The following is a 16,527-nucleotide window of genomic DNA, read 5'->3' as shown; positions in this document are numbered from 1 at the left end:
AGGAAATTTTGAGCGTCAAACACTTCATTTCCTGCATTCTGGTGAATTTTTGTGCACCAATTTGTGCCTTTTCTGCATCAATTTATGGTGGAAATGCTTCTTTCATGTTTTATTGGAGGGGGGGGGCAAATGCACGTGTTCTAAATATTTGAGTATCTCCTGCGCCCCCCCCCTGAAATCTATGCCTATGTCCTCAAGTGAACTCAAACGCTGCGTCAGTTCTATCATTAAACCCGCTACAACGCCCCAAAGCCGTTTCGCGGACCGAGTGCAATTCACGTACTGAACTTGCTTCCATTTCCTCTCGCTCTTTCAGTTTCAAAAGTATAGAGCCTGTTGCAAGAAATGCTTAGAGGACAAATTTTTTTTTTTTATGTCGCTGGGGTCCTCTGAGTCAAACAGATTTGTGGGTGATTGACTCGACTGTTCTCATGAATGCAGTCCTCAGTCCGCTCCCGGATCTGGACAGTCTCAGAGGCTGTCAGAAGCACTGGAGAGCTCTGTTTCCGTCGCCGGATTTTTTTTTTTAAAACAACAGCCCCCTCAGAACGGGGTTCCTCCAAAGGCTCCCCGACAGACGCGGCGTCGAGCCAATCGAAAACCTCTTTTTTTTTTTTTCCCCCAGCCGGCATGTTCCATGCAGCCAATAAGACAACCAGGCTGATTGTGAACCTGGCTGGGCGAAGCGGAGAATGCGCATTTTTCGGATGTCGAGCATTTTTTCTGCAGCGCGGGCCGTAAATCATATGGCCAGGACGCCCGCCAAGGATACAACGGAGATCGCACACGGTTGCAGTTGTGGGTGAAACACGTGCATTTTTAGAAACGTGTCCATTTGGAATCGCAGATCTGTTGCACGGTATTTGAAATATTTACGATCGCAATACTACCCCTAATAATGTAGTCGGCGTGAGTAATGAGAGACTTTGTCAAAAAAAGTCCAGACAACAAAAATTATACGGAATACACTACTGTTTGTTTCTCAAGGCGTCAGACTTAAGACAGGATCATTTGAATGTGTGACAGTGCTGTTGGAGTGTGCGATCTTAAGTAATTGAGGTTGTATACTGGTTTTATTATAGTTCAAACCTTTGTACCACCAAAGTTGTGTAAGCTGCTCTGAGAGTGAATCTTATAATTAACCCTTTGAAGAGCAGGTTTTTATTTATTTTTTCTCAGAATTCCAAGTTCTAGAACTCCGCTGCTTTCAATTACCAGCAGTGATTGTGACATCAGCATTAGAACATTCATTTAAGAGCACTTATCACATATTTGTGATCTCACACCTCAAAGTGTTAAAACTGCAGCAATCTGTGCCGTGCTCAGTCAACACTTTGTGTGCATTAAGGCACAGTATAAAAGAATTCTAACAAACACCTCAATAAATCAAATACAGAATTGCTAAAGCAGATATTTACTTAATTGCATTGGATTTCAATTAAAATCATGCAAAAGTATTTAAATGCATTGCATTTTCAAATAACGTGTTTTTCAATTCATTTTGTAAAAATGTGTAACGGATTAACCTGCTATGATGAGTGTTGAGGAGCAGCTCTCCAGGAGGCTGAACCTTTTTCAGATTAGTCAAATTCTGACTCCGATGTTAGGTAGCACATAGAACCGTGTTGCGGTTCGACGTCAACAAACACTGTTCCTTTCTCCGATGAAACTGTCAATTTTTTTTCTTCCAGGAAACACGTGGGGTCTATCTATCTTTCTCCACACACTTTTCTACGTAATTCCTCATTTTCTTTTTTTTTTAAGTACAGGGTAGCTTGACTTTTCTTGTAGCTCAATTTGTAATTCAGTCGATTGATTCGATTTCAACGGTCTATTTCCTCGAGTTCCTTGTGGGCTTGTGGGTAAACCCAATAACGCGAAGGCTGAATTGGCTCCTTGTTTTCCACGTCCTCGAGCCGCACCCCCTTTTTACCGAATTTCCGCTATCAGCTTCCCTTAATCAAATGTAGGATGATCAGACCTAAACAAAAAAAAAGGATTCCAATCTGTTTTGTTAAGTTTTCGCTCGCTCGAGGAAACCATCAGCAATCAGCCTCATGAACGTTTTTGGCAGTAAATCAAGACTCCTGTTTTGGCTCGGGTGCCTCGAACGCGCAACGTTATACATCATGCGTGTGGTCTGAACTTCCCCACGAAAGGAAGCACGCTCATATCGATCTTTTTACAGGGACCCTGGATTAAACCCTTCCCCCCCTGACGAGATTTGGGGGGAGGGATCGCCAAAAAATAAAGGCCGCTTCTCAACTAGTTGGCAGTATCAAGACCCAACAGTCTTCTTTCAGAGTTCAGCATGTATAAGGTAGTAGCAGAAGGCTACACAGTGGCTTTCTGACAGTAAGGCTTGAGGCCTACACAGCAGACTTCGCTGTTGCCTCTTGGTTCCCTTTAAGGTGTGAAGTCACAATGATGTGATTAGAATGTCCTTAACTGAACATTCTAATGCTGATGTCACAATCACTACTGGTATTTGAAAGCAGTGGAGTTCTAGAACACCAACTTAAAAATTTGAGACCAAATTCCAAACAGCTACTCTTCAGAGGGTTAATCAAATAAGGTCATGCAAAACATGCATTTGAGATCCTTCTTATCCTCTCACAGTACATGTTGGGCTCCTGTACGTATACATTTTTTCTTTGAATTCAAAATCGTCTCCCCACATGAGGTTTTGTTTCATTAACCAGGTGGTCTCACTCAAACGTTAGGACCCCACCGAGCCCACCCACAAGTCTCAGCCGGTGTTCTTACTTCACGTCCGACCCAAGCTAATCACCTTCTGTGCCGATTATATACAAATATAATCCCAATCTGCGACAAGACAAAAAAAACTTGCTGTGTTGAAAACGTTGTAATCTCCTTCAAACACTTGCACACGCGTCCGTATTCTTCCTCGCCTCCTTCCTCGCTCCAACCGAGCAGCCAATGGCGCGAGATCACCTCCATCCGCTTCCCCTAAACCGCACAGCAGCCCTTAAACCGATACGCTTCCAGGGCATTCACGAGTACGGACCGGGGGCGCGGGCGACATAGCTCAGGAGGTAAGACCTGATTGTCTGGCAGTCGGAGGGTTGCCGGTTCAAACCCCACTCTGGGCATGTCGAAGTGTCCTTGAGCAAGACACCTAACCCCTAACTGCTCTGGCGAATGAGAGGCATCAAGCGCTTTGGATAAAAGCGCTATATAAATGCAGTCCATTTACCATTTAAATCAGTTTCACTTCAGTTCGTGTTAGCATGTCCACCGCACGGCCGCGACTGGCGGAGTTTGCCTTCGGTACGGCGTGAGAAGTCACCTCGGTTTCCGACACCGCGCGGTAGAGCGAATCGACCTTCCCAAGTGGACCTTCCCGGAACCAACAGACGAGCCGAAGCCTGGAACCGCGTATGTCAGCGATCGGCAACTCACGGTCCTCGAGGGCCGAGAGAACTGCTGGTTTTCCGCCCTCCCTTTGCCCCGGGAGTCGGGTGCGAAGACAAGTCCGGCCAATCAGTAGCACTGATTACCCGGGAGAAAAGAAAAACCAGGGCTGGATTTGGATTCGAGGGCCAGAGCTGATGATCCCTGGCGTACGCGCTCAACAGGAGGGCGACTCCCGTGGCGATGACAGGCGACTGGGGCCCACGAGGAAAATTACGGCGTTTTCGGATGACCCGGGTTTCACCCAACGGATTCCGGGCTCAACCTCTGACAAAGAACGTAAATCTCCGGACGGGTGGATTGGAACACATCCGGCTTTCTCCCAACTCCCTTTATGACATATAGCGGAATTCCGTATTAGCCGTGTTCTTGTCGTGTTAATAATCGCACCCGTTTGGAATTCCAAATCTAGCCACGTTCTCTCTGTCCTCATAACCTTACTCATAGTAGATGCGCTGAATTCCATATTGGCCGTACTTCTTACCATTAAGGTCTAAACTAGGTCAAAGGAACTAGATTGCAGCCCGTGTTTTATAACCATGTGAATCTTCCCAGCTGAGATGCCCTTTTCCATAGAGGTCACGTATATAAATCAGATTAGATATTAGATGCACTTCCTGTAACTCCTGAGTTACGAAGGGCTCATGCCTAATGCCTCCTTACTTACAGTACTGCAACACAGATTGTACTCTCTGCTAGCTTTTGAATCAATGAAATGTATTTTTCTGATATATTTGATTTGATATAGCAAATACATCAGAAAATTCACTAGCTTTTTAACTATGTTGTATCTACTATTAATTTATGAAGTCCTTATGCCAGATGTTTTGAATAGTCTTCAACCGTCCCTCATACAAAGTGCATAGGTGTCTTCACAGTGGACAGGTTTCCCTGCTGATGTTTGCGATGCTTCCCGGTACATAAGCGACAGCGCTGTAACTGTGCGTGTTGCGATCAAAGCGAAGCTGGTTGCCAGTTTGAATCCGGGGCTTTGTGTTTTTCTGAATTTCTCAATGGCCTCTTTCACATTCATAAACAGAGCTGCGGGAAACGCCCACGGCGAGGCACCAGACAGGCGCACGGCGAGCGTGGAAACGAAACCTCCCTTGGCTCCGCCCCCCCGCCCCTGCAGCCTCTCTCAGCGCAGCTTGGGACCTCAGCAGGGGAGGTGCCGCCGCATGATCAGGCCAATCACGTGTCGCCGCGCAGGGCTGACGGTAACAGGCGGCGCTGTCACGGTCAGGATCAGAACACAAAACCACACGAACCCTTTTAATGTGTGTGAGATCCCAAATATGCGATTAGAATGTTCCGAAATGCTAATGTCACAATCGCTACTGGTGATTGAAAGCAACGGAATTCTAGAACACTGACTTAGAATTCTGATTTTTTTTTTCCCCACACAAAAACCCACTCTTCAAAGGGTTAAGACAGAGTGCCTGTGTTTCTGACTGTGGGGGCAACGCGCTGACAAAGCTCCTGGCTACGAAAGCCCTCTCTGGCCTCTCACTGTGCGTCACCAGCACTTCATTTGGATTCGTACCGCACCAGGGCCTGCTGCCCAATCAGAAATTCCTGATTTTGCACAAGAGTCGTCGGCGCCCTTCCTCGGTCTTACTCTTCCTCGGCTCCTGCATGCGCCTAAAAGTCTTTAGCGGTGACCGGGGACAGCCGTCCAATGACTGCGCGATACGGACCGAGCGTCCGGAAGAACGGACGGCGACTTACATCGGCGCGTGAACCCGAGATGCATAAACGGACAACGCGGCGAGGTTAAAAATGCGCTCCGAAACAAACCATCGGTTTTAATCTTGAATCGTACGGCCCCGGGGATGGCTGTGCCCCTTAACAGCTGTGTAGAGTGTTTTTGCCAGCATCCAGCCCATCGCCAAGGACACCAGCCACCACATGCACCGCAGACAAAAGCCACAGTGTCAAGCTTATTTTTTTTGCAGGTAATGCTACGTAATTGTCCATGTTTTACTGCACGTCATTTCGTACGTAAATTAATTGAAGGCAGCGTCATGTTTTTTTTTCCCCCTTCACAGAGAATTTCTGTTCTCACAGAGAAATGGCTTTTTGTTTTCGGAATGCATTTCAGATCCTGCCCTCTGGTAGGAGATATGCGGCCCCTGTGTTTAAAACAAACAGCGGCAGGGCCAATTGCATCCCCTCTGCTATCAGGCTCCTTAATAAACATAACCCCCTTGCCCCCCTCCGCCTGGAAGAACTGGACCTGTTGTGCACGCACACACACACACGCACACACACACACATTCCCAGTAGAAGGCATTTGCTTTTCTTTAAAAAAAAAAAATTTTGCTTTTAGAATCATACCTTCTGTTTTTTATTGTGGTGTTATTTATTTATTTATTTATTTATTTATTGTCTGTATGTGGTATACTCACCTGAACAAAATGAATTTCCCTTGTGGACAATAAAGAACATCTATCTATCTATCTATATATCAAGTAAGAGAAGAAAAAAAGATTCTTCACTGTGATTGACGTTATCATGAGAAAACTCCTTACACTTGTTCTTGTAGTTATATATATATTTTTTTAATGAGTTTAGAAAACCGACTTATAACTCAAATCAGCCGGTGCCATTAACTTGGGCTGCGCTTAATGTGTTTGGCCAAGCTCTTCTCCGGAGCTTAGGCTTCTAAACACGTACGTACACCTGCACGCGGCGGCATTACAACGTTAACGACACAGCTCAGGAGGTAAGCGCGGTTGTCTGGTAGTCGGAGGGTTGCCGGTTCGATTCCCCCGCCCTGGGGTGTGTCGAAGTGTCCCTGGAGCAAGACACCTAACCCCTAACTGCTCTGGTGAATGAGAGGCATCAATTGTAAAGCGCTTTGGATAAAAGCGCTATATAAATGCAGCCCGTTTACCATTTACCATTTAACGCAAGGCTGATAGGTATTTGAAAGCGTTCGCGAGACGGAACAATAAGACCGAGTGCCAGTTCGGTCTTCCAGGAGCAGGAGTCGAGCCGGCTTTAAGAGCATCGGGGAGCCATTAAGCTCAGCATACCAGGAACACCGCTGGCCCATGTGAACTGAATTCACGCTGTCAGTAACTCCCCCCCCGCGCTACGCCACGATAAAATCAAATTCAGCTGCCGTGCTTTTTTTTTTTGCAGCCAAATGCCCGTCTAACAAAAAAAGCGCAGACGGGGTTTTGACTTCGCTCGCAGGAAGGAGGAAAACCGCCTCTCCCCGCCCCCCGAGTCGCTTTTGTTATTGGAGAGCACGCGCGTGGGCGTGTGCAACGTGCACGTGCACCCCCACCCCCTGCCTGGGCCTCCCGCATAGCAAATACGACTTGACCCGGACACCGCAATAGCATTCTGCATCCTGCGATAGCCTGAGCTTCGTGAAAGAGATCCCGATCCCTGACTGTCTGTGGCTAGTATTAAATCATCATTTGTCCTTACCTTTGACAAGCGAGAATGATTATGATTTTCTTCCGTTTAGCAAGTTCAGCGATCACGGGAAACTCTCAAGATAAGATAAGATATACTTTATTGAACCCCGTGGGGTAATTTGTCCTCTGCATTTTGACCCATCCTTAGTTACTTAGGAGCAGTGGGCAGCCACAGCGCAGCGCCCAGGGGACCAACTCCAGTTCTGAGGCCAGTGCCTTGGTCAAGGGCACCTGCAGGAGCGCACCTAACATGCATGTCTTTGAGTGTGAGAGGAAACCGGAGTACCCGGAGTAAACCCACGCGAACACGGGGAGAACACGCAAACTCCGCACAGAAAGGCCCCCAAGCCGAGATTCGAACCCACGACCTTCTCGCAGTGAGGCAAACGGAGCTCGCAAAGTGCAAAGTCCGCGTTTGCGTGTTAATGACCGTGTGCAGGGCTGGGTGTTTGATACGCAGATTCACGGCAGATTCAAACGTGCTTTTCACTCGGTGTTAATGAGGTGCTGCGGTACTGCTTTGCTTTACTGCCAGCGTGCACAGGAAAACACGAACAATAACGCTTGCTGTTAGGTTGTAGGTTTTATTGGAATTAAAAACCAACAGGCCTCGGTGTTACGGTATTGCGTTTTAAAAGCGCAAATAAAACCCCACTATATTTTATGTAAAAAAATTTTATATTTTATAAATAATTTATAAAGGTAAGTACAAAGATAATGGTTAACCAGTGTTTGCCATAATTGTAATTCGAAGGATAAGGACAAATGTCGATTTGAAGCAGGCCTTGGTTTTTAAGAGCACGCTGATTCACCAATTGCGCAATCGCTCCTTTCACCAACTGTACACTATGCAGTAAGTGGTGATCACAAAATGAGTGGTGATTTTCCTGAGAATCGACGATGTCATGCACTAGAATGAGAAATTGCCAGGAGTGAACGTTGCGTCAGTGTGAGTCCTTGGCCATGCCTGCTGTTTGCAGTTAGCAGTTTGGCAACCGCCTCTGTTATTGTCAAGGACGAGGGAGAAACACAACCGCTGTTAACTCCTGGATAATTTCATCGTGTTATGGATGTGTTTAACTGGCTCACACGATGAGAACATGCTATTCAGACCACCAAGAATAGCAGAACATGAGAATACACAATGAGGAGAGCAGGCCATTCAGACCATCTAGAACATAAGAACATAAGAATACATAATGAGGAGAACAGGCCATTCAGTCTATCTAGAACATAAGAATACACAATGAGGAGAGCAGGCCATTCAGTCTATCTAGAACATAAGAATACACAATGAGGAGAGCAGGCCATTCAGCCCATCTAGAACATGAGAATACACAATGAGGAGAACAGGCCATTCAGCCCATCTAGAATATAAGAACACATAATGAGGAGAACAGGCCATTCAGCCCATCTAGAACATAAGAACACATAATGAGGAGAGCAGGCCATTCAGCCCATCTAGAGCATAAGAACACATACTGAGGAGAACAGGCCATTCAGCACATCTAGAACATAAGAACATAAGAATACACAATCAGGAGAACAGGCCATTCAGTCTATCTAGAACATAAGAATACATAGTGAGGAGAACAGGCCATTCAGCCCATCTAGAACATAAGAATACACACTGAGGAGAACAGGCCATTCGGCCCATGGGCTCATGATTTACAGACAGACTAAAGAGTATCCACCTGATAAATCATTGCTAGTCAAGCATGTAATTCCGTTTTATGAATTTAACAAGCTCAATGAAAGCCCCCCCCCCCCCTTTATTCTAAAGCTAGTTAAGGTCACACGCAAAGCCGTGGTCCATCTGTGCAGAGGGATAACGGTGTCAAGCTGGGGAACAGGCCGTCTCCCGTCACGTCGGCCTAGCGTTGCACAACAGTCCGAGCGGGTTCAGGTCGCCGGCGAACTCGGACTCCCTCTGACCCCCCGGTCCCCCGCCCCCCCCCCCATGCTGGCAGGCCTTTGACGGCCGAGCCAAAACCCACAAGCCGCCGGATCAAAGATCCGGTCGGGGACGGTTTGCGAGCGCCAAGGGCCTCGGCCCCGCCGGGACGGCTCCGCCGACGCCCTTCCCGCCGGAGCGGGGCGGGGCGGGCCGAAAACGCAGCGGCCGCTCGCAGGGGAGGGACGTCGAGCTTCCGTTCCCCTCCCCTCCCCTCGGGCGCGGGAGAACCGTGCCGTTCCGGAGGCGAGGACGACACCTTCGTCTTCCTCTTCCTCGCTGTCGATGGCCGCCGCCGCCGCCGCCCCGCCGAACCCGACTCCAGCTGTGACGAGACCTGCGCGGCTTTGCTCCCGCCTCTACTCCGAAACCTCTCGCTCAATATATACGCAGCCACGCCTGTTTTCGCTCACTTTACAAACCATAGCCAAAGCCTGGAGTCGTGGCCTGCGCTCAAGAAACATATTTATTGCAGTCTAGGTTGCCAGATGTGACAGTCTAAAGCAGAACTGAATCCAAAAATAAATCTTTTTCTTTTATTTTTCCCATCAGCAGATGATAAAGAACATGGACAGAGCATGATATATGCATGTCCCGCTTAACAGCAGCACTTGAGTTAAGTGAGCACCGTGCTCTCGGATCAAATTCCACTCGTGCCAGTGCCAACTGTGCCCCTCAGCCAGGAGATAGCGTAATTCGACTCGTGCCAGTGTCAACAGTGCCCCACAGCTAGGAGATCGCACAATTCGACCCATGCCAGTGCCAACTGTGCCCCACAGCCAGGAAATTGCACAATTCGACCCGTGTCAGTGCCAACAGTGCCCCACAGCCAGGAAATTGCACAATTCGACCCGTGCCAGCGCCCACTGTGCCCCACATGCAGGAGATCGCACAGTTGGCATTGCGTCGCCCGGGGCACATACGAGAAGGACGCAGTCTGAGGGGACGGCAGCGTTCATTTCGAACTGTTCATGTGCCAGTGGCATCCCTTCGCCTTCGAGTATGATTGGGTCTCCTCTGACCTGCTATGTGCGTGCATGGCCTGCACACAGCAAAATGAATCATTACATTTACTTAATAAAATTATGGACAGTGGTTGCACGCAGTGCTATTATATAACTTCAACTGATTAAGTACTTGTATGAGTGCTTAGTCAGTTGAGGTCGTATATACTTAATAATACAGAATGCAACTACTGTCCATAAAGCAAAGCCGATGATTCATTTTATTCAGTGAGTGGCAGCGATGTGAAAAGAAGCAGCTGGCTGGCAGGCGCGGGTGTCAGAGGGGAACCGCGAGTTGTCTTCACTCTCCCGAGCCGGCAGCAGGGGGCGTATATGAGCACGCTTGCAGATAGGTCAGGAATTGGACATTCCTGATTCGGGCGGGACTGCAGATGGCAAGGTTTTTTGTTTTAAGTAAAGGTGCATCGATATTAATGCGCTCGGCAACTTGTCAGTATGTCAATACCATGTTCATATCCTTTAATCTTGAAAGGCAGTGTTTGCAGCCAGGCATGCGCTCCCCTTGCCTCAGTCTCCCACAGTTCATTGCAAAGTCTCAGTCTACGATGCCTACGAGATGTTGGTGAAATGCTTCATGGGAATTGTATTATAATGTCCATAATGACAGAATTGCCAAATCAATTTCATTTTAAAGCTTATGAAAGTGAACAAGCTATAGCTGGCATGCATCGACAACCATAAGTAAGCAGCATGAGGTCGAGGATGAGGTCTTCCTTTAGATGCGTATTTGTCTGTGTAAACGTCCACAGAATTGGCTAATTGGGCTGATTTGATTTCGGGGAACCGGCTTGATGAAACCCTGCCGGCACACAACCCTGGACGAAATTAGCCTGACCCTCTTGGTTTGAGGAGATAAATGTGGAGGTTTGCAGATAGCGTCCCGCTGCTGCTTCACCTGGCCTCCACTCCTCCTTCAGCCCAAATGGGATTTCATCCCTGCGTTTTTTTAAAGAGGCTCGGGTCGGGAGCTCCGTCTGAATTGTTGCGTTCGGGGACGAAAAACGTGAATCGCAGACCCAAATTTCTGAACCTGGCAGCCACAGGGAAGCTGAAGAACCTGCCCTTGAGTTCCTGAAAATGACACACTTTCCACACCCCTTAATAACAGTAGAGTTTAAGTGTGACCGTTCCAACCATCCATCCATTTTCTAAACCGCTTAACTCCTGGTGTGAGGGTTACAATATGAAGATGTATAAAAGTGGGGCGATTTACGAAACTTGCTTTAAAGAGAAACTTTAATGAAACACGTTTCATTTCGGAGGGGGGCTTTGGAAAAACATTCAGGTCAGGGTCATATCTATGAATATTAATCGCACTCCTCCCACTGTCCAGAGACATGCATGTTAGGCTAATTGGAGAGTCTAAATCGTCCTTGGGGTATAAATGTGTGAGTGAATGGATTGGTGGTCTGTCCAGGGTGTATTCCTGGTGTCTCACCAACTGCATTCTGGGATAGGCTCCAGCGAATTCAAGTTTCAAGTTCTGTAAATTAGCCTGCTGTTATTGTTATTTTTGGAAGTAATACAGTACGCACAAGTTATTGTCCTTAGAGTTACGAAAACATCTTCGTTTTATATGGTGTCAAAGGGAGACTGTGGGGCCAATCCTCACACTGGAACAGTGCCTTTGTAGATAACAGACTGTGGGGCCCATCCACACACTGGAACAGAGCCTTCGTAGATAACAGACTGTGGGGCCCATCCACACACTGGAACAGAGCCTTAACAGATACCAGACCATGGGGCCCATCCACACACTGGAACAGAGCCTCAACAGATACCAGACTATGGGGCCCATCCACACACTGGAACAGAGCCTTAACAGGATGAGCCACCCAACAACCCTCTGGTTATTAGTGATGAAAAACTCCAAGAATCTGTCAAGGAGTATGTAGCTTCTCACCACACAGCTCAACTTAAACTAGTGCTTCTAGAATGGTTAATTAATAGAAGAGTGTGTCCACGTGTTCTGCAGCAAATTAAAATGTGTGTTTTTTTTTGTGTAGTCTACTGACAAAAGGCTAACAACCACGTTCGGTTTAACCCCGCGGGGGGGGGGGTGTGTGCACTTTTGCCTGGCTTGCAATCCCAGCAAGCAAGCACGCATGCTCTATCAAAACTGTTCGTCACTAAAATACTTTTTACGATCACATACATTCGGATTCATCGGCATACGCACACAATACAGAAGCCGAAGAACGAAAAAAAAATTCACTCGCATATTGCCAACGCAGATTTTTGGCACCATCTCCCGAAATATCAATCGAACTCGCCCGTCGTTCGCGTTTCGCCTAAAACACGTCCTTCGAGCTTGATGCGCCTCCCTAAAAAGCCCGTGTTACATTTTACCCCGTGTTAGTTTTTGCCCCGCTCTCCCGTAACGATAACATCCGACACGCCGGCGCTAATTTCTCCTCGTCCGTTTTTAGCGCTTGCGTTAGCACGTTAGCACGTTAGCGACTGCAGCCTCAGCGCCCCGTCTTTCGTTTTCCCACCGGTTCCTCGTTACGCTGTCGTCGTTAATTATGAGAAGTCCGATAAGGCATATCACCCTCTGGTTTAAAAAAAAAAAAAAAAAAAAAAACAATGGTGCCCAAAGTCTTCATCAGATATGTCTGAAAATTAATTATGTAACTGAGTGTAATTTACAGAACGAGGAAATGCATAGCTTAAAAACTCAAGAGTCTAAAAGAGTAGTGACACTCAGATATGTCCTTGATGTTTATCGCAGAAAGCGGTACATGCTACTGTATCATATAGGCAATAAGCCCGTGCAATGAATCATTGAAGTCATCTCACATCTCACTCTAGCTTTGATTGATGTGTCCCTCCTCAGCAGGCTTGGTCCCTGCTACAGTCTAGAAGTGTTCCGGTGGAATCATCAGATTACTGAGGTCTGATCCTGTGTCCCTTTGAGGGGTACGTTTCTCGTTTTGCTTCTCGTTTGTTTCTTCCAAGCTCTCTCGTTTGGGCTTGTGGCAGCTGCCTGAAACTTCTTAATGCTATTGCACAGTCATGTCACTCAAAATTTTCATCCATACAGCAATAATATTCAAATTCGGTTTTAGGCCTCCAATTAGGCTTACAAACGAGAAGGTTCTGAGTTTCGGAAGCTGCGTTAGGGACGGTATGATTGACCCTTTTAGCCAGAGCTTCACTTAAACCCCGCACACTCTAAAATGTGAGGGTGAAGCTTATCCATTAAAGCCTATTACCATACCCCTGCTGTATTTGTGTAGGTAATACACTCTGAGCTGGTCAACAGCTGACCTGGGGTCAGCTCCTTCACCATATCTCTGCTTTAAGCATGCAATCTCCATGCAGATTTCTCAGGAAGCATAAAGGCTGTTAAACGGTTAAAAAGGGCTGTGTGTGTGTGTGTGTGTGTGTGGGGGTGTGTGTGGGTGTGTGTGTGTGTGTGTGCGCGCGCGCGTCAAATCGATTTGATACAGGTATGACATTTCAACCGTTCTACCAGTCGTTTTTACTCAGCCAGAATCCACGAAAGAATGGTAGATCTGAACTCTGAAATAAATACGAAATGTCATTTTTGGCATTGCTTTCTTACATAGTTCCCTTCCATCTCTTTATTTATTTATTTATTTATTTAAAATATGCAATACAGAGCTTTGCTTTCTGGGTGTTTTCCGGGCACAGCATCAGCGGCAGTCAGCGAAATGACTCACACAATCTGATTAAAGCGCTAATCTCCAAATCTATCTGCTGCTCGTCTGAGTAAATATCTTGCATGTATACATTGTTTTCCACTTTCACACACTCGTTTCTCTGATTATAATAACAGGTCGTTCATGCTGTGACTAGTTGCGGCTTATTTGCTTTTTTTCACCTGGCGAATAATGAAGTTTCAGCTTCTTCCCCACAATTACGCAAATTGAATTCCAAATTGTGAAACTGTCACAAAGCTAACGACAGCGAATTGTCAGTTTTGAGAGCTTGTTGGAGTGACTCAGTGTATCTGATACGTGTGTATGTTTCTCTAAACCTCTGTTGAAACGTGAGAATGTATAAAAACAACAGGGCTGTATTCAAGCAATATTTGTCTTTGACTTAGTAACAAGCGACGCGAGTTTATTTTGGCAATTGCTGTGACTATGTTACTGAAGAGAGAAAAAAAATGAACGTGGTTTTTGCTAATGTCAGCCAAAGTTAATGACACATTTTGATTAAATCCCAGGCGTAGTTGTATAAACTGACTTGTCATTATCTAAACTGCCGTCCAGTCAGACTTAGACACTCCCATCTCTGCGGTTATAGAGACCGAATACAGAGATGCCTTATCCTGTCCGCGTTGGTTACTAACATTACAGATGTTCTGTGATAACAATTAGGCTATTTTACAGACATTGTCCTGAAAAGTTTTCCCGTCCGAATAGGGCTTTGGGCTAAAAGGGGTTGTGCGAATAAGGTCATAGCTACAAATCAACCAATGAAATACTACTCCAAGAAAAAGAGAGCGCGTGTTACGCAAATCCCACTCGAACCGTGCAGGCTACACCTGCGTTAGATTTCCTTGGTATTCTGGCACCACGATTAAAAACTAGGCTTTATAAATGCACCATGAAGGACAGCGCACTTAATACGCGCAAAACGATAAGCTAATCGCCTACACGCACCCACACTGAAGTCAATCACAAAACAGTCCCACACTTAAGTAGCCAAACAATAAAAACAATAAAAAACAATATCTTACCTAGTTTGTCAATTGATTTGTACCGTTAATGTTACCTGAATTATTTCCAAAACCAACAACTATAAATCCTCATATAATAACTGAGTTTCTTCAGGCATTTCAACAAAATGATTTCAACAAAAGCACCTCAATTACGCTGCAAAGCGTTACGTAAACTGCGCTTTAATACAAATGTGTGTGTGTGTGTGGGTGGGGGGGGGGAATTATTATTTTATTTTTTTTAAAACAATTTGGACAAGATAGAACACAGCCGCGTCTCGTCGAAAGAAAGAGCGTTTGTCACCACCGTACGCTCGCGGGCAAATGCACCCGAGATTGTAGCCCTGCGCAGTTTCGCTGCGTACACGCTCACCTGTGGTATCCCTCCGGCTAAACTGAATCACAAAAATAGATAATCACCAAACGCGCGAGACCACATGCTTTCTGCAGGAGTCGCTTCCCTTTCCAGAAAGGACCGTTCAGCAAGGGGAACAGTGTGACATGACAGTGTAGCATTCCAAATTGAATTTGGTGACATGTCGTCAGTTGCACGTACGGCACGTTAGGCAAAATCATGGCAAGGTTAAATGTGCCCCATCACTGTAAGCAAGTATACAATACAGTTGAACCGTGAGCTGCGCAATCCAAAAAGTTAAAGTTGACACAGATTAAATGGTGAGGCGTATTGCAATTTAGTCTTGATTCATATTGCCTTGCACAGGGTTCTGTATCCGCGTGTGCCATAAGTTATTGCCGTCAGGAAATAAATACGCGTACCATCCAATTTTTGCAAGCAGAATATATCTGCTACCTTTCAATAACATTAGGATCTCATTTAGCATATCTTTGGTTGTGGCGAGACGGGTTGTCATTAAATTTAGTCATTTTTATTATTATTTACCAACAAAAAATACAACGCATGTTCACTTCAATTTAGAATACGCTTGTTGTTTGTATTCCCTTTTTCAAGTGGGGGGTTTTCATTATCAGCGAGAGAACATAACACCGTTTTCATTTCCAAATGATAGTTTGCGCAAGTACTGCAAATTCAGAGCACACATACTCTAAAAACATAGCGCGACAACCCATACGAACTCTGACGAATAGTCGCATTGCAGAGTTGGTTAACGCATGCAAAGACGCTAGGATCCTATAAAAAGCATGCAACCCCGCGTTGACTTACTTTTGCCTTCTTCATAAGGAAAGAGAGAGGTTAATCCAATGTGCACAAAATCCTATTTTATCTTACTTCGGTTGGAAGGAAAGGGGTTCTCATAGTTCCACGTGCACATGTCCAATATTCTCGGCAACTGATCCCAAGCAGGAAAATATCCAGATAGACTGATCAGCAGACACGTAGGCTAGACTGTTTGAGCGAACGACGGCGTCGGTGATTCTTAAGATTCAAGAAAACGGATTTTCAGACCGCAGCGCCCTTTTTATCCGCCGCGCGGGAGCCGCCCACACGAACTGTAGCCTATACTGCCACCGAAGTCCAGAGATCAGGAGTCACTTCCCAGTAGCAGCGGCAACGAACGCACGACCGTCTTCCGAAACGAATAATTCAGACTCCTTTCGTTTTAATATCACGAATTTTAAGTGCAACTTCGAATAATATTTTTAAACTAACACAGGACAGTTTTTTTTTTTAAACTTGCGAGTGCGTGGTTATAGTATGCATAGTTTCAGCCTGCAATTAAACGGGTACTCATTTGTTCACACGGCCTGCTCAGGAGTAACTAAATTAGGTGGTCATAAAAGGCTGCTACTTGTCTTCCATTTGAGTCTGGTGTTATAAGCAATAACTGGTTTAAAAATCCGAACCCCAGCAGGTCCGCAGCCAAGACCACGCTAATGAGGATGACGGTAGGCATGGTTACCATGCGGTTTCCATGAGTGGCGTGAGTGAAGCGCATCAGTGAGGCGCGTCCTCTGACCCTGAAACACGCCGCCGAATCAGTCCCGCTGCGAGAGCTCGTTATGCAGCCCTGC

The 16,527-nt window shown here is 46.3% G+C and overlaps 1 protein-coding gene across 2 annotated transcripts in view; it reads right to left on the bottom strand.

Moving 5' to 3' along the window:
• Positions 1–16,013, bottom strand: part of LOC118218708 (kit ligand-like) — a 30,906-nt gene extending 14,893 nt beyond the window's left edge. The window contains exon 1 of one of the 2 annotated variants that reach the window (XM_035401328.1): positions 15,785–16,013. In XM_035401328.1, the coding sequence (XP_035257219.1) occupies positions 15,785–15,811 (27 nt within the window). In that variant the 5' untranslated portion in view covers positions 15,812–16,013. Of the gene's footprint in view, positions 1–15,718 lie in introns of both variants that reach the window. The other variant, XM_035401329.1, reaches the window with a different exon arrangement.
• Between the last annotated feature and the right edge of the window lie 514 nt (positions 16,014–16,527).

This window comes from Anguilla anguilla, chromosome 19, assembly GCF_013347855.1.
Source record: "Anguilla anguilla isolate fAngAng1 chromosome 19, fAngAng1.pri, whole genome shotgun sequence".
In the NCBI taxonomy this organism is placed as follows: Eukaryota; Metazoa; Chordata; class Actinopteri; order Anguilliformes; family Anguillidae; genus Anguilla; species Anguilla anguilla.
This window is presented reverse-complemented; position numbering and strand designations above follow the sequence as displayed.